The 23,080-nt window shown below is 50.3% G+C and overlaps 7 protein-coding genes across 7 annotated transcripts; 4 read left to right on the top strand and 3 right to left on the bottom strand.

Annotated features, from left to right (window-relative positions):
• Positions 1-296: 296 nt before the first annotated feature.
• Positions 297-2,077, top strand: FIBRA_03523 (uncharacterized protein; the record flags this gene model as incomplete). Its single annotated transcript, XM_012325362.1, has 6 exons — positions 297-646; positions 708-719; positions 768-821; positions 869-1,304; positions 1,355-1,451; positions 1,506-2,077. 6 exons carry the CDS (start codon positions 297-299, stop codon positions 2,075-2,077), a joined length of 1,521 nt encoding a protein of 506 aa, XP_012180752.1.
• Positions 2,078-3,482: 1,405 nt separating this feature from the next.
• FIBRA_03524 (uncharacterized protein) lies at positions 3,483-7,187 on the bottom strand (the record flags this gene model as incomplete). Its single annotated transcript, XM_012325363.1, has 16 exons — positions 3,483-3,752; positions 3,806-3,925; positions 3,980-4,225; positions 4,310-4,334; positions 4,395-4,482; positions 4,549-4,568; positions 4,628-4,641; positions 4,700-4,875; positions 4,940-4,971; positions 5,053-5,105; positions 5,322-5,414; positions 5,497-5,652; positions 5,733-5,797; positions 5,861-6,520; positions 6,579-6,661; positions 6,721-7,187. The coding sequence occupies 16 exons, from the start codon at positions 7,185-7,187 to the stop codon at positions 3,483-3,485; spliced, it is 2,568 nt and encodes an 855-aa protein (XP_012180753.1).
• Positions 7,188-8,360: 1,173 nt separating this feature from the next.
• On the top strand, positions 8,361-9,899 carry FIBRA_03525 (uncharacterized protein; the record flags this gene model as incomplete). The annotated part of the gene is made up of 4 exons (XM_012325364.1): positions 8,361-8,669; positions 8,739-8,814; positions 8,881-9,511; positions 9,587-9,899. 4 exons carry the CDS (start codon positions 8,361-8,363, stop codon positions 9,897-9,899), a joined length of 1,329 nt encoding a protein of 442 aa, XP_012180754.1.
• Positions 9,900-14,222: 4,323 nt separating this feature from the next.
• FIBRA_03526 (uncharacterized protein) lies at positions 14,223-18,577 on the top strand (the record flags this gene model as incomplete). The annotated part of the gene is made up of 21 exons (XM_012325365.1): positions 14,223-14,307; positions 14,359-14,422; positions 14,475-14,892; positions 14,954-15,313; positions 15,369-15,752; positions 15,801-16,101; positions 16,162-16,334; positions 16,395-16,406; positions 16,461-16,546; positions 16,603-16,651; positions 16,706-16,938; positions 16,998-17,058; positions 17,110-17,197; positions 17,254-17,316; positions 17,370-17,470; positions 17,527-17,584; positions 17,638-17,850; positions 17,903-17,952; positions 18,009-18,098; positions 18,156-18,195; positions 18,249-18,577. 21 exons carry the CDS (start codon positions 14,223-14,225, stop codon positions 18,575-18,577), a joined length of 3,258 nt encoding a protein of 1,085 aa, XP_012180755.1.
• Positions 18,578-19,038: 461 nt separating this feature from the next.
• FIBRA_03527 (uncharacterized protein) lies at positions 19,039-19,975 on the bottom strand (the record flags this gene model as incomplete). Its single annotated transcript, XM_012325366.1, has 4 exons — positions 19,039-19,214; positions 19,266-19,296; positions 19,346-19,836; positions 19,891-19,975. The coding sequence occupies 4 exons, from the start codon at positions 19,973-19,975 to the stop codon at positions 19,039-19,041; spliced, it is 783 nt and encodes a 260-aa protein (XP_012180756.1).
• A 1,098-nt stretch (positions 19,976-21,073) lies between these two features.
• FIBRA_03528 (uncharacterized protein) lies at positions 21,074-21,596 on the bottom strand (the record flags this gene model as incomplete). The annotated part of the gene is made up of 3 exons (XM_012325367.1): positions 21,074-21,196; positions 21,248-21,472; positions 21,534-21,596. The coding sequence occupies 3 exons, from the start codon at positions 21,594-21,596 to the stop codon at positions 21,074-21,076; spliced, it is 411 nt and encodes a 136-aa protein (XP_012180757.1).
• A 733-nt stretch (positions 21,597-22,329) lies between these two features.
• On the top strand, positions 22,330-22,865 carry FIBRA_03529 (uncharacterized protein; the record flags this gene model as incomplete). The annotated part of the gene is made up of 3 exons (XM_012325368.1): positions 22,330-22,597; positions 22,652-22,743; positions 22,812-22,865. 3 exons carry the CDS (start codon positions 22,330-22,332, stop codon positions 22,863-22,865), a joined length of 414 nt encoding a protein of 137 aa, XP_012180758.1.
• Positions 22,866-23,080: the final 215 nt, after the last annotated feature.

Raw genomic sequence — 23,080 nt, forward strand, 5'->3', positions numbered from 1 at the left:
TCAGGTTCAGCGGACGATGTGGGTTCAGTCGCTGTTTGTGTGAGCTACGGCACAAGGCCCTGTGTGTTTATCCTGCCAATGTCAGCATTTTGGACATGGGCAATGGTATGACGACATGCTAAGCCGCTGCCGCGTTGACTGCGCAGTTATGTTTTCTTCTTGTGGTCCCTGGACGTGCATTGCGGAAACAACGAGGGATGCGCGTTGCACAACTTCAAGTTCAACTTGTCCCGAGACTGCGCCGCCGCCTTTACGCGCCTACGCATCACGTGCTGAGAAAGTAGATCGATGATCTCATGCCAGCCACGCTTGGCCATGGTCCTGCAGCGGCATACGCTCCAGTGGAAACTCAGTGCTATGCCCTCCCTGTCTGCCACATCTTACGACGCATGGTCCCAGCCGAGCCCGACAAACCTCCACAGCCTGAATCTCGCCAGAAATTCCCTGCCCCTTATCCTCTTGTAGCGAGAATAGTCCTATACACTGCAACTCTTGGCTCGGTCGTTTTAGCTGTGTACTACTCTAGACTCTGGTTCACGGCGTCTGGCCGCGAACAGCAGCCCGTCCAAGCAATCTTCACATCATTACAGGGAACAACCTCGCCTCAGGCAAACATGTCTGTTCACGGGAAGTACAGTGTTGGCTAGTATGTGTTTACACGTTATATCCCTATCTTCATGCTCACTCTCGCGACCTACCTTTTCCAGCTTCGTGAATTGGTGAGTGATGTTCTTGTCTATCATGTTGGTCTAATCGTTGCTGTCCAGGGGCATCTACGGCCGAAAATACCCACCATCACTCATTCCGGTCAATGACTTAACGTAAGCAGTCAGTAATGTGGAGTGTTGTCTTACTCCTTCTTCCATAGGCACATCCTATATGCATTTGCCAACATCAAGGGAGATACTGGCGAAGTCTTCCTCTCCGACACTTGGGCCGACCAGGAAATTCATTATCCCGGTGATAGTTGGAATGATCCTGGGGCCAATCTGTACGGCAATTTTAAAGCCCTTTACCAGCTTAAGAAGCAGAATCGCCACTTGAAGGTCATTCTATCGATCGGTGGCTGGACGTACTCTCCCACGTTTCATCCAATCGTCGTCAATTCAACCCTAAGGTCCAAATTCGTCGCATCGGCGATCCGCATCCTCGAGGACAACGGCTTGGATGGCTTAGACGTGGACTATGAATATCCACAGAACGATGAGCAAGCATCTGGATACGTGGCATTACTGAGAGAGTTGCGAAAGGGGCTCGACGCTCATGCAGACCGGAAGCGCATTGATTATCGGTACCTCCTCACTGTGAGCTGAACATACCAGCAATGCCCCGTGGAGGCTCAACCTACCTTCAGATCGCCGCTCCATGTGGGCCCGACAACTACCGAAGACTCTACGTTGAGGAGATGGATCGATACCTCGATTTCTGGAACATGATGACTTATGACTTTTGTAAGCTACCAAAATCCGAAGAATTGCCTAGGCTGACCTTATTGGGCTGCTCAGCGGGTTCATGGGATAAGGTGGCCAACCATCAAGCAAATTTATTCGGCGGACCCATTAGCGCATCTCAAGCGATCAATTGGTATATCGCTCAGGGTGTGCCACGCGACAAGATTGTTATGGGGATCCCTCTATACGGCCGAAGCTTTATGAACACTGACGGTCCAGGGAAGCCTTTCCAAGGGATCGGACCCGGAAGCTGGGAGCAAGGTGTTTATGATTATCGCGCGCTGCCTCCTCCTGGTTCGTACATGTTCCGAGACGAAGAGGTCGCCGCGAGCTGGTCGTACAATTATCAGACGAAGGAGCTCGTCAGTTTCGACTCTGAAGAAGTGGGTAAGTGGAAGGGAGAGTGGATCGCGCAAGAAGGGCTGGGTGGCAGTATGTTCTGGGAGCTGAGTGGAGACAAGGGGAGCGTGCGCGACGATATGGAAGGTGGTCCAGGCAAAGACCCCCAGCCAGGTGAAAGCCTAGTGGCCATTGTCAAAGAAGCTATGGGCGAGCTAGATCGGAGTCCTAACTGGCTACAATACGAGGGGAGTCGGTTTGACAATCTACGCAGCGGCATCATTTAGGTTTCCCTCGAACTTTCTGTGCGCGTACACGCCATGCCTAGACAAAGTCTATCTTTCTGATAGTTCTATCCTCGGGACATCGCCCGGATGTTTTGCCAGTATGACTTGGAAGAATTGTGCAATTCAATCTATCGTTTCTGTTGCGCGTGGCATCAGAAAGCTGTTCTACAACAGTTTCCATATCCAGAAGGGCACCTTCTAGCGTACCGAGTGTGGCTCCGAATCAGTTCGGTTTGTATCTCTCGCCGCGCGGCCAACAGCAGTTGTGCTCATCACTCATGTCGCTGCACCCGAGTTGTACCTGAACAGTCCAGTTAGCATCTCGTTTTATTCCATCTTCCTAGAGCGGCCGGTGTTGCTTCGACGCCATGCGTGCGCTGACAGCGCTGGAACATACGGTGCAACGTGCGTTGTGCGAGCACCTTGACCACTCTTCTGTGGCCGGTGTTTGTATTCTCGCTCGTCTGTGCGGGATACTGTTGCCTTATGCGTATCAGCTGCCGTCTCCGACGGCGTGTATCGATGGGGTCAGATTCTTTCGTGCGCTAGGTGTGTAGACGGAACCGATGGTGCTCAGTCATCAGGTAAATTCTGTCAAAAATACGAGGGTCCTTGTCGCAGATCTCACAAGGCTTCCTCAAGCTGCGTGGCTCGAAGCAGACATCAAATGCGCCGCATACCAAGGGTGGCTATATTTACGCACTTCCTCGCGGTCACCACACGGCGATGGGGGGGGGTGCTTTTTGGCCACACTGTCTAGCGATGACACCTGCGCATGGGCAGCAGCCAGCAGCTGCTACTTCGCAGTGTTGCATAGAAACCGGTCCTGAATCTTTTCAATGAACCTCATGAACGCGCTAAGCGATATGACACTCCTAAAAGTCTAAAAGAGTCGATCCGACCGTGCGTCTTTCTCAGTATTAAATCTCGCACCGCGTCGATCACAAGTCTCTCCCCGTGGGTTGCGCTATTGCTCATGAACGACGGCCCGTCTTCCGTGGGAGATACCCCTCGCAGAGACCTCGACCCAGGAGCGTGTCCTTACCTCGTGATTGTACACTCACACGACCCTGAAATTTGTGCCACTGTCCCCACCGTGACTCATGCCCAGAGAGCCACGCGCCACGGACAGCACAGTGAGAAGTACCTTCGTTGATCAGCACGGTGTACATGAGTTGATCGGGTTCTAACAAACGCAAGAGAATGATCGATTCCAATACACGGATACACATCCAATCCTTGTACATGACGTGTACAGCGCAGCATCAGCAGGGTATTGATACATTCGTACATACAAGCACGTTAAATAATGAGAAGATGAAGTCGTCACGGCATGAGATGGAGGTGCTGGCAAGAAAGGCACCAAAAATTTCCAAGACGTGAGGCAAGGCTCATGGCGCAAGCATCACATCGACATTGCGCGACCCTTGCCGACCTCCCGGACGTCGCGTACAGTCGAACGGCCTCTGTCAGATTCCTCCTTGCCGTACGAATCCGGCTCGGGGTCGAAGGCTTTGTCCGCTCTCACGTAACTGATCACTCGGGGGCTCTTGTGAGTGAAGCCCGCAAAGGCCAGAGCCTTGCGTACTTCCAGTATTTCTGCACCGTGTACTTTGTCCCGGAGGAGTGGGTCCCGAGTAGCATCCGCAGCGGCGCCGTTCGCCGGAGCAAGGGGCTTACAGGGCGATCGATTAATCATTGACGTATATGTGTCACTATTAGTCTCACCTCAGCAGGTATGTCGTCGTCAAAATGACGCGTATCTTCCGGGTTACGAAGGTCAGGCCGATAAGGCGCAGGGTATCTATGAATATTCTCCCAATCAATGCCGCGAAACCATGGATGCGTCTAGAACAGGTGCAACATTAGCTGCTGTGATATGGATTTAGGTCATGTACTGACCTTGATGAGGTGTGCGCCATCAACACTGCCTGCGGCTCCAGTCGTGGAAATGAAACCACTTCGCCTGGCCTGTACGATCATAGAGTTTGGTCGACTAACAGACGAAGATGCTTGAGAACCAAGGCGATCCTCAGGCTCGCAGAGAAGCTGTTCCACGAGGCTTACTCCTTCGTGTGAGACTCGAGGACGAGAAGGAAAACGGAGGGATTGTCGCCAATTCAGGATCTTTTGTCGAGTGACATGGCGCTGAGGGAGTAATGAACGTATGACGCCAAGGCAACACGACAAATGAATCATTGACCGACACGCTGGCGATCTAATACAACTTACCGAATTACTGACGAAGGGGGGGAATCTATACATAATGATGTGATCGTGATTGAGGACTCGGAGACGAGGCAAAAGAAACACGTACCCGTACAGACATTCAAACATAATGACACCTAAACTCCACCAATCACATGAATACGTATATCCATGACCTCGAATCACTTCGGGTGACACTTCAAATACAATCGCAGGGGGACAGAATCAGAGTTGGGCGTACGTAAATGGAGACATGTACGTACTATAGGAATTTGTACCGCATCTGAGGGTCGCATGGCATTGCTCAGTTATGTGCGTATGCCAAAGCGTTCAGGTACTCACACTGAGTATGCTAGCTAGAGAAAAACATTCAGCTTATGCCCCCTAGTGACTTCATCGAGTGAAGTGACACACCTTCCTACGGTTGCGCTCTCTCCAGGTGAAAATTCCACCTTGACCCTCACCGCCGCCCATAAGACGTTCTACGTCCTTGCGATCCATGCGTTTCGTCCGCATGCCATCTTGCGTATGATTGTCTTCCAGGTCTATACCGTGCTTGTGCAGCAAGTGGAGGCGCTGCTGCTCGTAATCTACCATGAGGAAGTGGTGTCAGAACCACAAAGGCCGCGATGGCGTGGAACAGGGTACACTTACACGACGTGTCATGCGCCCAATGGAGGTCAGTGCTGGGCGTTATGCCGGCCGTCAGCGCAGGGAGCATGTGGGACGCGCGGCATCTGATGTGATACTGGCAGCGAAGGACTCACGCAAGGCCGAAATCACTAAGCTTGATGTGCCCATCCGGATCGAACAAGAAATTCTGTTAGACGGTAAAAGACAATCGGCGATGGAACCGTCAATCAGCCAAGTGGGGGAGGTGGACTCCGAGCTCCGGAGCTCCATGCTTACATCTGGTTTAATGTCCCTGTGGATGAACCCGTGTTTGTGACAGGATTCTATTGCAAGGACCATCTTTGAAATATAGCACTGTCAAATGAAAGCACGCCATGGCAAAAATGGAGCGCGGAAAGCGGACCTCGGCAACATAGAATCGGGTAAAATCTTCATCGAAGACGTCTCTTTCTATCAGCAGATTAAGGAGGTCTCCTCCACCCATATATTCAAGGACCTATCAGATATGAAATCAAAATTAAATCGGCTTATAGATTATTACTCGGCACGGGAGAAACATAGGAAAATGGTGTACGCACTAGATAGAGGTGGTCACGATCCTGAAAGCTGTAGTACAACCTGACAATCCATTCTGCGCCCCCCGACGTACTGACAAGTGAAGCCGACTTGAGGATGTCTCGCTCAGCACGGACGTGTCCCTCTTGTCCCTTACGTAACATATCTGTTTTCCTTAACTACAAAATGAAATCAGAAGGGGGACATTCATGTAATCTATTAATGTTCTCAATGGAGTCATTAATATGGAATACAGTACCTGTTTCATGGCAAAGATTTGGCCCGTTGAACGCTCCCTAACTAAGGAGACAACTCCGAAAGCTCCTAAAACAGAGTCATTCCTCTGATGTAACAGAGTCAGCATCAGGTCGAGCCGAGCGTACTCACCATGTCCAACTGTCTTCAGCTTCACGAAAGCGCTGACATCAACCTTCTTCCTGCGTTCCCGTAAATAGTCGGTCTCATTCTGCCGCCATCGGCCGCGAAGATACTCCTTCTGGGCTTCGCTCAATTGCATATTCGCCATGTCCTTTTCCATGGCAATTCTTCTTTGCTCGCGCGAGGGCGGATGCCGCAGCAAGGGGAAGTAGAGGTTTTCGAAGTAGATCTTCGCAGAGACAGCCTTCTCAAGCGTAGCGAGAGAAGGCGTGATGGGCGCCGTAGCGCGGGGAGGCGGGGCCTGAGAGAGATACTTTTCTGGTCCAATACCTTCCGTATCCTCATGGACGTGTTCAGGGTGGGCGGAGAGCCCAGCTCTCCATTTGATGGAATTGCCGCCCTGCCCGATGACTTGGCCGGACGACATGGCCGTTGGCAGACCCGTCGGTAGCACGGATGACACGGGAACATTCTCCCGAGCCGCGGTCGTAATTGTGGACGACGTTGTGGTACTCAAGCCGTTAACGACGTGAAGAGGGGAAGATTGATCCGCACCCTGTCTCCCTGCATAACTTACTGAGGGTTTAAGGGCGTTGACAACTTCATTGACAGCTCTCGCCTGATTGTCTTGACGGATGCGGTTTTTGATTGGGTCCGCCCACCGAGGATCTGGTAGGGATTTATTTAGCTATCTGAAATTGCGCAATAGTCACGTTGTCGGTCTAACCTCCAAGTTTTCCTTGGCCCTCTGGACCCCATCTTGTGAGGAGAGCTTCGGCTTGGTCTGCATCGGACGCATGCACAAGATGACTGGCTCCATTCATGCATCAATCAATCACATAACCGAGGCTAAATTGTGGGAAACGCACATGAATCCCGTGGGTTTGGAGACCATATCTTTGCTGATTCTTCGCCCTCGTACTACATTCTTCACGGGCGGAACGGGAGATGCCGGTGAAGGAGAATAATTCGCAGGAGTCACTGCAGGGCCCGTCTGTGACGAATGCATATCCTCGTATTTCGGTCCAGCAATAGTTTCCGGGTCATCGCGCCAGAAGAATCTGGAAGGTGAGGGGGTCGACGGTATCAGCGATAGCAAGTCGTAGAAGCCTTTGTGGAGCAATGTTCCACCCCGCAAAGTGGTTGATTGCTCTTCATGAGCCAGAATACTGTGAGGGGGGAACGAAGGGTGTGGATAAGGCGAGCCATATGGATTACCGTAAGCGTATACATCCTGGACATTGGCTGAAAGAGGATCCCGCTGGAGCGCGTAATTCTGCTGTCCTGGAGGAGGACCGGGAGGGATAGGTAGTGCGCGACGCGGCGTAGCTGCCATTGACTGAAATGCCACGATCCAAGGGACTTGGTCGATCTGAATGAGCCTCTGGCAATCCAAATAGACTCTTAATGGACTCTAGTTACTACTACGCCGCTATCACCTATATGCGGATATCACGTGGCCCGCCCGCCCCCGAGTTTCAAATTCAATTTGCCTAAGGACCTATTGCCGTGTTCTCCTCCGTCCTATGGAATCAAGTCTCCGTAGATTGATCTGATAACTGGCCACTTTGTCTCGGAATTTCTATGTCAGTGCGATTGCATTCTACAGCAGTTGACTATTCCGAGCAACTCTCTTGCTCTGTATTTTTGAGCTGTGACGTCGGGCGACTATCTCCACGACAACACTTTATAAAGGCTACCATGTGCCTTGCATCCCAAGGATCCGGCTGCATTCAGACCTGCGTGTTGTCTCTATGTCCATGATCTTCCTCATATCGCCAGCTGACCGTCGATTTGATATCGACTTTGAAGGCGTAAGTCTCTTGCCCGAATGAAGGCCCCTGCAGTTTTCCAATTCAGTCACATCTCTCAACGTCCCAGTTCTCACCCAAACAGTCTTAGTGGATACGACAATTCCGTTCTTCTACTCAAGTGACTGCCGCGGTCTAAACTTTATTGTATTCTCTTTTGCAATGTGATCGCGAACAACTAGATTCCAGCGGCCGAAGCTAGCGACAAACAAGGTGTTCATTTCGGCAGTACTTCCGGCCGTGAAATGAACTACTTTCTCGATGCGTCCGTTTCCCCATCAACCTGCACCTGGATGACGGAGGAAGCCGGAGGAAGCTCAAATCGAACACCCGCACGCAAGCACGAGGCAGTGGATCGTTTTGCATGCATAAGAGGGCCACAACGCGCATCTTTCCTTTCTTGCTTCGCTTGTTGCCAGCCACACTCAGCATAGCCTTCGCTTCCAACTCGTCCCATTCACACTCCTGGATCTAGTGTTCTGACCGCCACATTGTTTCGTAATCTCAGGAATATTTTTGCTGGGCACGCACCAGTTCTCTTCGCTACCAGCTCTCTCCTCAAACAAGGCGTGTTTCAGTGGTGGTTGTTTGTCGTATGCCCGACCCTGCAACCTGCCGCCGTGCACACACTCCAGCCTGCGTGCGTCGAGATTGACTTGCATCTGTGTCTCTTTCCCCTGCACCTTGCACGCCGCCTCATGAACATGCCAAACGGGCGAGGGAGCGAGTACTTAATCGCGGAGAATCATAGGCGAATACCCGACGAAAACTTTCATTTCTCGCTTAAGCTCGAGATGTCCAACCACCCGGACGATCACTTCTCCTATGGATGCTTCTCAAGAACACCGCGGAGGAGTCCCGCTGGCGGGACCAACAATAATGGTGGGAGTGCGCGCCGTGGTTTCTTTCATATGGGACAGGGTGGGCGAGCCCAGCTGCCTCCTCTTCATCTACCGTTTCGAGCCTCACGTTCTCCAGGTCCGTTTTCCTTCAACACGCCTAACAATGTATGAATGAAAGCTTAAATGCTACTGCATATAGTTCCTGACCCTTCATTCTCTCAAAATCAATTTCAGCAGCAAGAACATCAAGTTCGAAACGATTATGGTATGGGAGGGGCGTACGGTCAGCAGGGGTGGCCCGTCAACCCGCGTAGGCTGTTTTGTGTGTTTGCGTTTGAAACTATTCTAATGGACATCTATCGTTCATAAGCCGCAGCGTCTGGGCACCATCAACAGACTTCATTTCAATCTGATCCAAGATTAGCAGCACAAGCACAATATGGCTCATATCCGCACCGAACACCATCAGCTATGATACCAGATACCAGTGATCCTCGCACGCTGCCACCTCTTAATATGCCTCATTCACAAGCTCATCCTGGTGCGTCCGGCCAGCATATGGTTGGTGGTACACATATTAGATCGCCTATTGCAGGCTATCCTCCTTCCTATGCTCCTTATCCGGAACAGCCACAACCCAGTGGCTCTTTCCTTGCTCCTGATCCCAGAAACCTTCCACCGCCGGTGCCGTCTATGGGTCTCGACCCATCTGCGAATATGATGCCTCGACGCGCCTCGATGTCCGTCGATCGCTCTGCACCTTCGCGCCTCTCTGTCCACGGACCATCACCATACCCACGGAATCCGTCCGTGACATCGCCATCCGCATATATTCCAGATGATGCGTCTATATCTGAGCCGGCGATCAAGAAAAAACGAAAGCGGGCTGACGCCGAGCAGCTGAAGGTCTTGAACGAAACTTACAATAGGACTGCGTTCCCGTCGACTGAAGAGCGGGCCGAGTTGGCGAAAAGATTGAACATGTCTGCTAGGAGCGTGCAGATATGGTAAGTGGTATCTTCGTTTCAGCGTGTGTGCATCGTTCATTGATCGTTATCGTGACCTCATATTCATGTAAACAGGTTCCAGAATAAGCGACAGGCGATGCGCCAAAGCTCTCGCCAAGCACAGGCCTCTGCGCCGCCGAGCGTAAATGATCCTTTTGCATCGGCGTCGCATGCCGGTGCTGCCTTTCCCGCCCCAGGATCTTATGGTGCCCCATCATCTAGTTCGGTGAATATGGGCCAGCCTTACGGAGCCATGCACCCAGGGGATGTACCCCATCGTACCCCGAGCCGCCTAATCCCGTCTCCGACCCCATCAGCACACCATCGTGGTCGGAGTCACGAAGGCGACGACAGGGACCCTCGGCGATTCTCAGGACGTCCCTTTTGATTTATGACTTAATCCTATCGCGATTTACGCAGAACAAAATGCCAGTTATACCTGTCCACTCTTTTCCACCTCGCTCCTTTTTACAGTCTCACTTGCATAATCTATGGACCTCTACTATACCCGAGACCAGCATTGCTACTCCTAATTACATTATTGATATATTGTATGGACTACTAGGCGGATTTTTCATAGGTTGGCTCGTTGATATATTAGCTCATGTAATTTATGCTAATTAATACGTACATTTGTTGGTCTTCGCGAATGACCTGTACGTCAAAGATGCTAAGTTTCGACACTGGCTGGCTATTTTCGCGAGGGGCGGTCCGGGCTCTCTACGGCCTTGGCCAGAGGTTATCTGATTTCCGCAGATCTGGCCGCGACGATCGAGTGTCTCAACCTTATTCTTAATTTGAAGATCTAGCTGCAGTCCTGAATGGATGCAACTGGGCAGGCCACAAAACCACGTTGGTTGAAGGGAAGCTGACACTCCGCCACGAGTGGTGGCTGGACGCTCCCTGCCGTCCATACAGCGGCATGGATAAAGCACGTCCAGAGGCTCCGATTGCGATCTTATCGATTTGTCTCGTGAGATAACACCTGATCAGGCGCGGAAGCAAATCAAGATACAACCTGGTCATTCCGCAATTCTCCGCGTCCAGTTGCGCACTGACAACTCTCCATCAAATGGCTCCAGCAATGCCGCCTTTCAAAGGCCGTGATCGCTGGATTCAATGACGAACGATATCCTCGAGGCAGAGTGCGCAGTTGCCGAGCCGAAGATCTTGAGGGGCACCCACCGGCGATAGTGCTAGCGCTAGCAAATAGTAACTGCGACCCGTTCCTAGAACTCGTACTCAATGCCACCTTGAGCGGCATATTATTGGCGGAAAGGGTGGGCCATCTCCCAAGCCTTCGGAGGGGAGCTAGTGCGAGAACGAGGCGACTTCAAGGCAATAGAAGAGTGCAGGATTAGCGCGCGGAGCTCCGGCGTACGTACGAGAAAACTGTTGCACTTCCAAACTTCCACACCATCGATTAACACGTCCCCCCCCTATGCCTATGAGGTCGTATCAACGCGTGTCAAGTGAATATCTCTGCTCGTATTTAGAAAAGGACATCCGCAGCTCTGACACACCATATTCAATGCAATCTCGGACCCATTAACCCGCAGCTAAATTTCCTTGACAATAAAACCTTCACGACGATTTAAGTCTCGACCTAGCGCTTACTTGAATCAGAACCCAAGGAAACATACCATTGCATCCGGAAATTTCGGAGAATTAGGACTCACAGAAGCACCCAATCAGTCATTATGGCATAATGGAACATGGCAAATTCGCCGAATTGTTGGCAGGTATGCCAGGGTCGACGCTGTTGACTTGAGAAACCACGACGGGCGTTCCTCCAGCGCTATATCTTGAAACGGGAAGAAGTGAGACTTTTCTCGACCGGCGTTCCAGTACCATGACGCCCACGCAGTACTCAACCGAATTTCAACCTCACATCAAACCTTAGTCTGACCGGCGACAAATTCGTTCACAGAGGACCATCGTTCGACCTAGCAAGTCTGCTTGTCCAACATGCCAGTGGCTCAAAATGCCTCCAAGTAGGTAATTACCTAGACGAAAAGGACATCGTCACCGAATGCCAGATCCTAGGGACAGAGATCGGTGGCGCGCGGCCCTCGTCATAGTGGCTTCTACCGGCTGCCGTTTAAGATCCCCCTACAAATGCTCCACTAGGTAGGGGAACGAAGGATGCCCACCGCGGTGTTCATATGGTCAACGTGAAGAAGAAATCGCCGGAGATTTGGCAATGGACTTAACCGGCACGATAAAGCGCTTGAATAAGACTTGAGGGGCCTAAGTTCTCGAAGAGTCAGACATGCGAAGCGAAAGAGAACAACGGGCATGAGGACAATGAAAAATGAATGCAAACGTCCGATAGGACGTCTCAAGTGGATGAAGATAAGGCGGAGTTCTCATGCAATATCGGCTAACCGAACAGCCAGAGGGAAGAATAGGGACGAAGCGGCCCTGAAAACCGGAAATACGTTAGGTCTTAGCCATGGCAGTAGGATGACTAGGATTACATTTGCGGTTTGCTAGATAATAATACTTGACTGCGCGCTGCTAATAAGATAGAGCACGTGCCTCTCTGAATCAATACACGCACCACTATGCTGTTCAATATCTGCTGGCCTTGCACGGCGAACAGACGCGCGCCTGGCGGCATCGCAAAACCTACTTCGGAAAACCGAGCGAGAAGAATGGACCATGACAACAATCGCCGCATTGGTGAGTCCGGCTAATTACCGCAAGGGAGATCAGCATCGAGTCTTCCGGATGCGGTGACAATGTCTTCCTCGGCGTGTTGTACGGCTCTTCAGCCTGCGTTTGAAGCCCGGCAAGCGCTCGCCGGAAGCAGTTGAAGGCCACATTGAAAGGCGGCGATTTCGAACAAGAAGGTCGCAGGCGGCAGTTGTTGGAACGCATTTGCGTGTTGTCTTAGAAGGATATATTCAGCCACATTCATGTCCAATGGCTTGGATATCAGAACTTCAAGTACACAAAGCCTTCAGGGTCAGTTTGAGAGCTCCGCAGTTTAGAACGAAATCTCCTGAAATTTGCAGTCTTCTCATAACGTTAGTGGCGTTGTGTAACACGGAGACAAACCCAATATATACCGAACCAACCGACAAACAGTGTCACGCCGAGTAGATTCAGTGCGAGTCAGTTGGCGCTGGAAGCCTGAGGCCTGAGGTCGTAGGAATTACAGGAAATACAGTGTTTCGGTGGTCCAAGTTGGGACACCAGTTTGCATATTTCGTTTTGTGCGCCCCACACTTCGAAATCACACCAAATTTATGTACAGGAGTTTTGTGAAGTGCCTTCAAGTCCTTTATGAACTTTATGGGAATAAAACCTGCAATGTACCCTCCAACAGAATTCAATTTGTTATCTGTACTCGTTTTCGGATGTTTTGGGTTCCTTGGGACACCGTGACACAGCGTGACGTCCCCCGTGGCACGCTGCGATCGAGCGCGGTCGCTACTCTGAGTCACCGCCACCCCCATCGCGTGTGATGTGTGCGTCCTCACGCACGATGTCACGCATTCGTTTTATTCTCCTAGATCGCGCAATTCTACACCAAATGTCATGGTTTATTGGGTGAAGTTGAATGCAAATAGGCTAGCTAACGGTGGTGTTCATAAACTCAGAATTAAATCTCTTGCAGAGTCTGTGAAATTCCTCAAAGTAGGTGGAATTGGGTATATATCATGTTCTCGAAACCTCAATTGAACGCCGTTCGGCCCCGAATTTTTTTAGCATGTAGTTTAACAGAGTACAAATAAAATATGATGTGGTCGATTATATCCATTACCTTGGTCAAGAGGAAGAATGAGTGTCTCAAGGAAGACTGGCGTCCCAAGGACCACCGAAACACTGTACCCAATAATGGTATTTTCCGTTATGATCTCCGGAGCTCAGTAGGTAAGTTAAGCAACATAGCAAAGAATTAACCATTTACATAGTGAGAAATGCGTATTTTGCAAGGCTCGAGGAAAGGCTTTCAGCTTGGAAATCTGATGCTTTTCTTTTCCTTTCCATCATGAGAAAATGGTCAATTCTTGGGTGTGAAAAGATGGTTCCTATGATTCGTAACACTACGAGGAAATCATCCTTTCAATGCCACCAAAAGTTGCAAAAAAGCATTGGAATTGGGGGATAAAAATTTAAATACCATTATGTGGGAATCCAACCTTTAACTGCGGTTGAAAGTAACCTTTTTCCTCTCTAAAGCTGCAAAAGGTGCATATGTCAAGCCTTCTGCTGGACTGCAAAATACAAATTTCCCAGCCATGTAAGGGGTGCATACAGCTTCGTTTGTAAATACCCCCATTTCCTGCTAAAGAAAGGGATAGGTTCTTTGTAGTATAAGCAGTTTACTTCTCCATAATCCATAATTTAAGTGAATTGTTTGTGTCTACGTAATAATAGATTTTGATATGTAACCTACAGAAAGGGTTGGTTGTTATCATATCTGATAAGATCGGTACAGCATTCGAAAATTTGGAGAGCCTGTGGCGGCCCTCGACCCTGGTCCCTCACACCTCCGTCGGTCTCGAGCCACATTCGTGCTGAGCCAGCTACTCAGACACTGGTCTGGGAAGATTATTGCTGTACCAGAAAATCGCCACCGGAATCGACCTAGACTCTTGGCAGCCATATTACACCGTACAAGATACCTAATCAGATCCGCCATCTCGTAGACTTTTCATCTTGCCTCAGGGAATCTTCTATCACTTGTATTCATACTTCAATGTCGCCTATTGCTATGCCTGTAGCCTTGGATTTACAATTCGCTCCGCTTCTAGACACACTCCGTACGGCACCTACTGCCCCGGGTCAGTTACTCAATCGCCCTCATGATCTCGCGAACTCACATTCTCTCTAAGATGCCAAGGCCGCTGCAGACCGCCTTGCTCGAGAAATATCAAAAGTTGGCCTTGAGGCCCTCAGGTCAGCTCTTTTCGCATATTGTTTGATACATCTTATTTGATCTATATCGTAGTGACGCGCATATCTTAACCACCTTGCACTCATTCGCTACGAACAAGAAGTCGGGATATGAGCGCGAATCCGCAGCTGTTGCATTCCAGTCGATGGGCACCACAATTGGGTCGCCTGTGGCTCCATTATTGCTGCCTTCCCTCCCTGTTCTCTTCGAACTATATATGGACAAAGGCGATGTTGTCCGTTCAGCCGCTAGTGCTGCTGTCAAATCAATCCTGAAGCACTTTCCGCCCGAATCTACACGAGTTGTATTCCGTGCCTTGGAAGACATTCTTGAGAATGGAAAATGGCGAACCAAAGTTGGCGTCTTAGATGCAATCAGAAGCTTCACAACTTCAGCGAAAGATGCAGTTGCGAATGAACTTGGGAATACTATTCCTAAGGTTGAAATAGCGATGCACGATACGAAGCAAGAGGTGCGTAGTAATGCATAGATGTAATCCCGTTGAGTGACATGTTTGATTTGCGTCTCTGTAGGTTTCTTCTGCCGCCATCAAATGCGCGACTGCTCTGTGTTCAACTCTTGCGAACCCTGATCTCAGTCCTCACATACCCTCGTTAGTCAAATGTATGGCAAACCCGGAAGCAGTGCCTGCATGTATCAAAGCACTGTCTTCCACAACTTTCGTCGCCGAAGTCACTGCACCTGCCCTAGCCGTGCTTGTTCCTCTTCTAAATCGCGCTTTGAGCGATCGATCGATGGAGGTTCAGCGCAGAACCGTGGTTGTGGTAGACAACCTGGTCAAACTTGTCCGAGAACCAAAAATTGCAGCTACTTATCTGAGCCCATTGGTAGATGGTGTAGAGAAGATTGCAAAAGGTGCTGCGTTTCCTGAGGTTAGCGTTTCTTGTGTTGAGATACGTTGACCACTGAAAAGAGCCACTTGCTCAGGTTCGCGCCTTCGCTGAAACGGCCCTCGATACCCTTTACAAATCGGGTGCATCTAAAGACGGTCCCCCTCCTGCTCGTCGGGATATAGATGCAGAGACATCTTCTGCCTTTTCATCTCTTCAATCCCTCCTTCCCGCAGTGTTTACGTCAAGCACCATAGAGCTTGGAAACGGAAGTCGCACTCCCCGACATCCGTTATTAGCGCGTACTTTAGAATTTGAGGCATCATTGGTTGCCGACTTAGTCCACGACAGAAGGTTTACTGATTCCTCTGTCTGGAATCGATGCGTGGGAGCGTGTCTTGCTCCATGGTTTTCGGGTGGAGCTCAGGATGCGACGAAGTTTGCGGAGTCGGTTCGGCTCCATTTTCATGCTATCGACAAGGTAGATTGATTATATGACAGCTGAACGTAGTCACTCACAGTGTTGTAGGCCAAATATGCTATGGGGCCAACCAACGCAGACGACGAGGGAGAACTTCTCTGCGATACTCAGTTCTCTCTCGCATACGGTGCACTTCTTCTACTCTCGCACACTCAATTACGGCTCGTACGTGGTCGCCGATATGGTATCTTGGGCACGAATGGATCTGGGAAATCGACCCTCATGCGGCAATTGCGCGATGGCAAAGTAGAGAATTTCCCACCTCAAGATCAGCTGAAGTGCGTAATGGTGGAGCATTCACTGCAGGGAGAGGATACGACGCTTTCGGTAATTGATTTCGTCGCATCAGGTATTTTCACCGTTTCTGCACGTCGTTGCATGATGCATCTAATTGGGCATGTCTGTGCAGACAAGGCACTCTCTGGCATTCCGCGATCCAGGATTAGAGACCAGTTACTTGAAGTTGGTTTTGATGATGCCAGGCAATCGGAGATTGTGGGCGGGTTGTCCGGCGGCTGGAAGATGAAACTCGAACTTGCGAGGGCTATGCTGTACAATGCTGACCTTCTGTTGCTCGACGAGGTGAGAATAAGGTCTTTGTTTGTCGCCATGTTTGAGTCACTGATGTCTGAATCTGCGCAGCCCACTAACCACGTGAGTCAAACGTTTGGCGATATTGTGATAGACAAGCTGATTCACAGATCATAGTTGGATCGCGCTTCTGTTCAGTGGCTTGAGCAATACCTCATGGCTCAGAAAAAAGTCACATGTCTCATCATCAGTCATGACTCTGGGTACGTCTGGCAGCACACAGCTATTTTTGCCTAGCAGTTGAGACGTCTTCCCACAGTTTCCTTGATACAGTCACAACTGATATCATTCACTACGAAATGAAGAAGGTCAGTCCAGGAATGCAAGACCTTCTTTCCGATTTTTGATTTATTACTTCGTAGCTGGTCTACTATCGTGGAAATCTATCTACATTTGTTGAAAAACACCCAGAAGCGAAATCGTATTATACACTTGCTGCTACCTCAGTGAAGTTCGCTTTCCCGCCTCCTGGGTCCTTGATGGGGGTTAGAAGCAATACTCGTGCCATTTTGAAAATGACCAATTGCACATTCACCTACCCTGGACGTAAAACTCCCAGTCTATTTAACGTCAGCTGTGCGCTGTCGTTGTCGAGGTTAGTCGGCATTGTTACACGCCCTTATGCATACGTACGAGTAGCTAACCCTGGAGCAGCCGGGTTGGAATCATTGGTCCTAACGGTGCTGGAAAGTCAACGCTTGTGAAACTCTTGACAGTCCGTGAACTCTCTCCTCCTGCGTAATGAATCAACTGAGCCGTTGTACAGGGTGAGACTGAACCGCAAGAAGGCACGGTCTACAAGCACCCCTCACTCCGTATTGGTTATGTGTCACAGCATGCCACACACCATATTGGTAAGTGGTTACACAACAACCTGACTTGTCAGCTAAAGCGCTGATCAATTGTCCAGAACACCATTTGGAGAAGACTCCCGTTCAATATATCCAGTGGCGCTTCCAGGATGGCCATGATCGTAAGTCAGCTTTGTGCGGATCAGATGTATTGCCAACTGCCCTGAACGTGTAGGGGAGGTCTTGGAGAAAGCAACACGTGCTCTCACGGATGAGGAGAAGGCCCTCCTAGATACCGATTTCGTCGGAAAGAACGGACAGAGGCGAAAGCTCGAGGTAATTTGCCGAAATAGTGAACGTCCTGCACCGATTATTGATTCTATCCCTTACAGTTGATAATGGGTCGTCAGAAATTGAAAAAGTCTTTACAATATGAAATCAAATGGCGCGGTTAGTTCACCAGTCATCGAAAAATCGAGTCTTGAAATGACAGTGATCGCTAGGACTGGATCACAGGTTCAACACGTGGATCCCAAGAGAGGAGCTCATAGAGAAAGGGTTTACCAAGTTGGTTCACCAGTTCGATGATCTTGAGGCCTCCAGAGAAGGAGCTGGTCAACGTGACACGTCCGCACACATTGTGCGTAAGCACTTGGAAGATATCGGGCTCGATGGAGATATAGCTCAGTACAATGAAATTTCTGGTTTATCTGGAGGTATGTGTAATCAATGTAGTACATCTTTGCGTCTCATCGAAGTCGAATAAAGGCCAGAAAATCAAGCTAGTCATTGCTGCATGTCTATGGAATAACCCTCAGGTATGATCACCGGCGAGATCCTACCAAAACCTAGTTGACGACCTCAACGCATATAGATTTGCGTATTGGATGAACCGAGCAATTTCTTGGACCGGGAAGCACTGGGTGGTCTTGCTGTCGCAATTCGGGATTGGGCTGGTGCAGTTGTATGTTTCACACCCTTGATTTGATACCAATGTTTATTCAATGATGATGCCTGACAGGTTATCATTTCTCACAATGAGGAGTTCGTCACTGCACTATGTATGCCATCGTCTTGACTATAGCTCATCCAGCCGACTAATCAATCATGGCAGGTCCCGAGATCTGGAACGTCGATTTGGGTCGTATGACACACAAGGGTAAAATAGCTGTCGTGGAAGATGCGTTCGCAGTGAAGTCGCCCAAAGGCAGTGGTACCAACACGCCGGCGCGTTCTCGATTGCAGAGCCCTGTCGCCTCTACCGCCGGAACGCCAGCTGGTAGTGGGGCTGAAGACAAAGCTGCCGGCTCAGTCCCTGCGAAGAAGAAAAAGAAGCTGACCCGAAACCAGATGAAAGCGCAGGAGGAGCGCAGGAGGCTGAGAAAACTCCACTGGCTTACCCATGGCGGGCAAAAACCTGAGGATACCGACAGTGATGCCTAACTTGTTTGACACATTCCGCCTAATTTATTGGTTTCCGGGTTGATTTAGTCTGTACGTGTCTGTACACCTACGGTTACATTCCATCTCGCTTTTACCAATTCATTGGTGTTACGCAGCAGAAGTGTCAAAGTTCTGACAATACTGAGAGCAATCCGTGTCGATAACAGACGAACGCATGCATTGCTTACAATGTCCATCGATACACAACTGTACAGCAGGTAGTACTCTAGACTTCTATGCGCGTAATCGGAACGTCTAATTAATGAATGTGGAGATGCAAATGCGAGAATGAATAAATATGTGGATGCGAGTATGGACGAAATGAGAGGACAGGGTGGTCCGATGCGATAAAGTTAATGGTCACCAATAAATAGAGATACAAGGGCAGATGAACTGCGCGATATCGGTACACTTGATACTTTGTCGTGATGTGTCCTATGTTGTCAACATTGCAGATGGCTCTAAGTACTTCTCCCAGGCTTGTCACCATCTTCGTGTCCATCTTCGCCGTCTTCCTGGCTCTCATCTTCCGCGTCAAGCTGGGAGCCGCTGTCACGTTCATGGACTCGAGCATGCCGGCGCATGTTGCTCTGGACACTGAAGCTCCGGCCGCACCCTTCGAACGGGCATGTGTACGCTAGAACGAAGTTAATATGTAATGATATCAAGAGTAAGCGGGCGTACTTACGTTTGTCCCCAGTGTGAGTATTGATGTGTATCTGTAATCATTTCAAGCGATTACTCTACGAATACGAGATAGCTGCTGACCTTGAGGCTACTGGGCCGGGTAAAACCTTTGCCGCAGTAGCTGCACTCGTATCTCGAGGAAGAAGACCGCTCAACAGTCATCTCGGCGCCAGGCCTTAAACTTGAGGGGCCTGCCACGGATGCGTAGTGAGGCTGGGATGCGGGATAAGGATAATTTCCGCTCGGCATGATGTGACCGCTTTGCGCTTGCGATGCGTACTGTGAACTAGGAACGTGCCCTGCCTGAGGATGCTGCTGAGAAAGATGATGCACCCCATAACCCGGCGGGTGCTGGGTGGCGCTGGGGGTGCTGCCAGGATAAGGAGTGTTAGACAATCGGGAGGCACCGTGTCCCGCGGGATAGACCTGTGAAGACGGTAGATGTCCTCGCGGGTCGGGAGAACGAGGCCTGTATCGCCGATCGTCCTCCAGGGCGAGACGATGCAAAGGGATTTGAGGAGAACCAGACGGCTGACGTGACTGCTGAGGTGGGACACCTTGCGACAGTTCGGCTGCATATATGCGGTCTTGTTAAATGATCGGGACAAGAGCAAGTGATCACTTACATCCAAATAACTGTCGGATGGGCGGAAGCGTAGGCCGCTGCTCACCTCGTCGAGGATCGGTTGAAGGGGGTTGACGGGGCGACATGGTGAACTGGATATGAGGAAAGGAGTTGGGGGGAGATGCTGAAGGCGCTCCTCGCACTCTGTTATATATACTCCGTGTACGGCACCGAGATTTGCAGCAGCATGCGGCACTACGGATAAGATTCGGCCTCTTCTCTCATGAATCAGGATGGCGATCCCGGAACGTGGACTTGTTGGCCAACTTGAGGTGAACGCATAGCTACAGCAGCGACGCGGTTTCCAAGACGCGTGTGGCCGTCGGTAACAAGTCTGATGACAGTCGTGAGCATGCAGAGACGTCAAAGTTATAGAAGACACATACTCCGCATTCGTAGGCAGTAGAGGGCGCAGTGAGACGTTGAGCCGCCCAGCAGCTATGCTCCCCGCATAGCGTGTCAATCATCGGGCAGGAGAAACCCACTTCTCATCTGCTAACGCTATCAATAGATGACAGGAAGACATCAATGCTGTGTTGGCGTCTATCCGTTCATTCTATCGAGATCGAGTAGCGCATCGAACGGACACAACGCCGGGCTGTGCTATGCACAATCATCTCGACACAAGCAGCCAGATCTGATCAACAGCTACCCTTTGATGCGGGACTTCGCCACAATGGCTGGTCTCGCAATTTACCTGGACCGTTACCTAGCCATTTGTTGATCGCCGCAAGTTAATGTACCTAGATTCCCAAGACATCAATCGACGATCAAGAGAAACCGAGCAATATTCAGGCATCGCGTCAGATGTCGTCTTCTGGTTCCTCATACTGGCGAAAATACTCTACGTTCGTGCATCAGGTAGAACGGTTGGTAATAGGCACGCACGACTACGACGGTCGAAACGCGCACGCGAGGGGATGAGTTCACGCCGCACATGATCGCAAGGTGGGACAACGAATAGACGCACCAAGTCTCTACGTGGACAGTAGGTAAGAGAAGATGCTCAGATGTTCCGCTGGGAGAAGACATGAAACACCTGAAACCCGTAGTGACGAACTATTACAACAACTGCCAACACACCGTTAGTACTCAATTCGGTTACGAACTCCGCATACACACCTACCAATACGAAGCCCCGAACTACAGACGTTACATGTGCAACACGAGAGGCACACGATACGTCATACAGCCTTGCTCTTCTCGAATTCCTCAGGCGTTTTGGTCTTCAAGGATAATGCATGTAAACCCTGGGAAAATTCCTCCGCAAGAGCAGAATAGATCATGCGATGCCGTTGCATCGTTGTCTTGGAGGCGAAAATGAATGCACAACCTGGCAGCTGAGAAAGAAGACCTACCTTGCCGCGGAACTCTTCTGAGACCACTTGGATGGTAAAATCTGCAAAGCGATTAAGGGTGTCGTAAACTTCGGGCAATCGACGTGTGGAAAATTGAGAAGGTGGATAGAAAGACCTACGAGTTTCTCCATTGCCTCCGCCCTGTGCCTTCATAGCGGCATGATGACGGTGCTGCCCCGAGTCGTTTGTGATTTGCATCTCCGCTGGCCTCAGGGCAGACATCAACTACAATCACGAAGATGGACTCAATCACATCCGATTGTTGCGGTGATCTCTGAACACATACCTTGCCCCTGATTGACGTCGCCACCGGACCCTCTGAACCAACTGGGCTGGAGAAGCTGGACATCGCTGCAATGTGTAACCGAGTATAACGAATCCGAGCAAGTGAGGTGGACCACCTCCTGATGGATAGCATGGACAGGGGCGAGATCGCAGCTCAGCCCTCTTCCGCAAATTGGGAGGATGCAAGTATTTCAATGACAATCTGCTACAACTTTACGACGACCGTTGACGGCGTCGGTCGGCTATTGCCGAGGGGGCGTCCCAGACCCAAGACCAGTGACCCCAAGTGTCCCCGATAACGCCATCCGCCTGCAGCGCAATGCTGCACCGCACAGGAACCCGAAAAACACTCGAGCAAGTGGACATTGACCCAGTCTGGCACAGCCCATATACTATTGGTCGTGGCCGTCCGTTGCTTCGCCGTCAATTTCAATCCCTACTGGAACCCGGTTCAATCTCACATTCAGGAATATCTCGTCCGACACGGCCCTAGGCACTGGCAGCACTGCATTATCCGGCCCCCTCAGGCGGCACCACATCCCTTGCATTTTTTTGCCAGGGGACTTCCGAATGTAAACACGAGAGCGCCTTCGTATGAAGACCAATAACCGCGAATGGACCCAGTCCTCCAACGACAGTAGTATAGCATTGGTGACTGTCTTGAAACTGCGGATTTCTTCACAATTACATTGAATCGAGAGCTGCTTACGTCATCGCGGTGCTTTCATTGATGAGTCGTCATCCACCTTCTCGCACCTCTTCCTAGCAACTACGACAGTGTCATCCTTCTGGAATTTATGTCAAGTCGTCTCATCGTCAATACACCATATTATTCGGCTCGCCAGTATGTAGGGGGCGCTGGAATCGGTATCTTCCTCGACGACGCTGCGACCGACGGGGTTCCTGGCCGAAGACCACCACCAATGAAGCCACCAATTGAGGAAGGAATGATCAATGTTTTTGAGCAAGCAGATGAAGAAACTGTCAACAACTGGAAGAGGATGCTAGGGAAGATTCTTGTTGAGCAGATAGTTCGACCTGATGTAAAACGACAGTGGGATCGATGTACGTCCTATGTTTTTATGGCAGCTGCTTATCATCTCATTTTGGTTGTATCAGTCACGGGCAATCCTGACTCTGCTGCCCTGCATGATTTTCCTCGCCACTACGTCCTTTGGGTGCACAAGACTGGGAAGACCTACGATCTGCGCGTAGACGCTTATTTGTATGGTAAAGCTAGACTCCTACTGACACCTCTGCGATTTAACCATCTTTTCAGGCTCTAAACATGTTCACCAATTCCGTTCGCCTGCAGAATTTGCGCTTCACGTAGTTTGGCTAATGAAAGGCAGTCCATACAAGAAAAATGGGAACCCTGATTGTCAGTGCACATATTGCTCTGAACGGCCGCAAGCAAATATATCCAAGGAGCTTGGCGTCAGGTCTTTGGACACTCATGTCGAGAGGGGTGGAGGTCAGAGGATTAGACGGCCGAGATCACCTCCCATTGTTTTCAAGGACTACACGAAGCTCAATCAGGGTTCGACC

This window comes from Fibroporia radiculosa (genome assembly GCF_000313525.1).
Source record: "Fibroporia radiculosa TFFH 294 genomic supercontigs, scaffold2057, whole genome shotgun sequence".
In the NCBI taxonomy this organism is placed as follows: domain Eukaryota; kingdom Fungi; phylum Basidiomycota; class Agaricomycetes; order Polyporales; family Fibroporiaceae; genus Fibroporia; species Fibroporia radiculosa.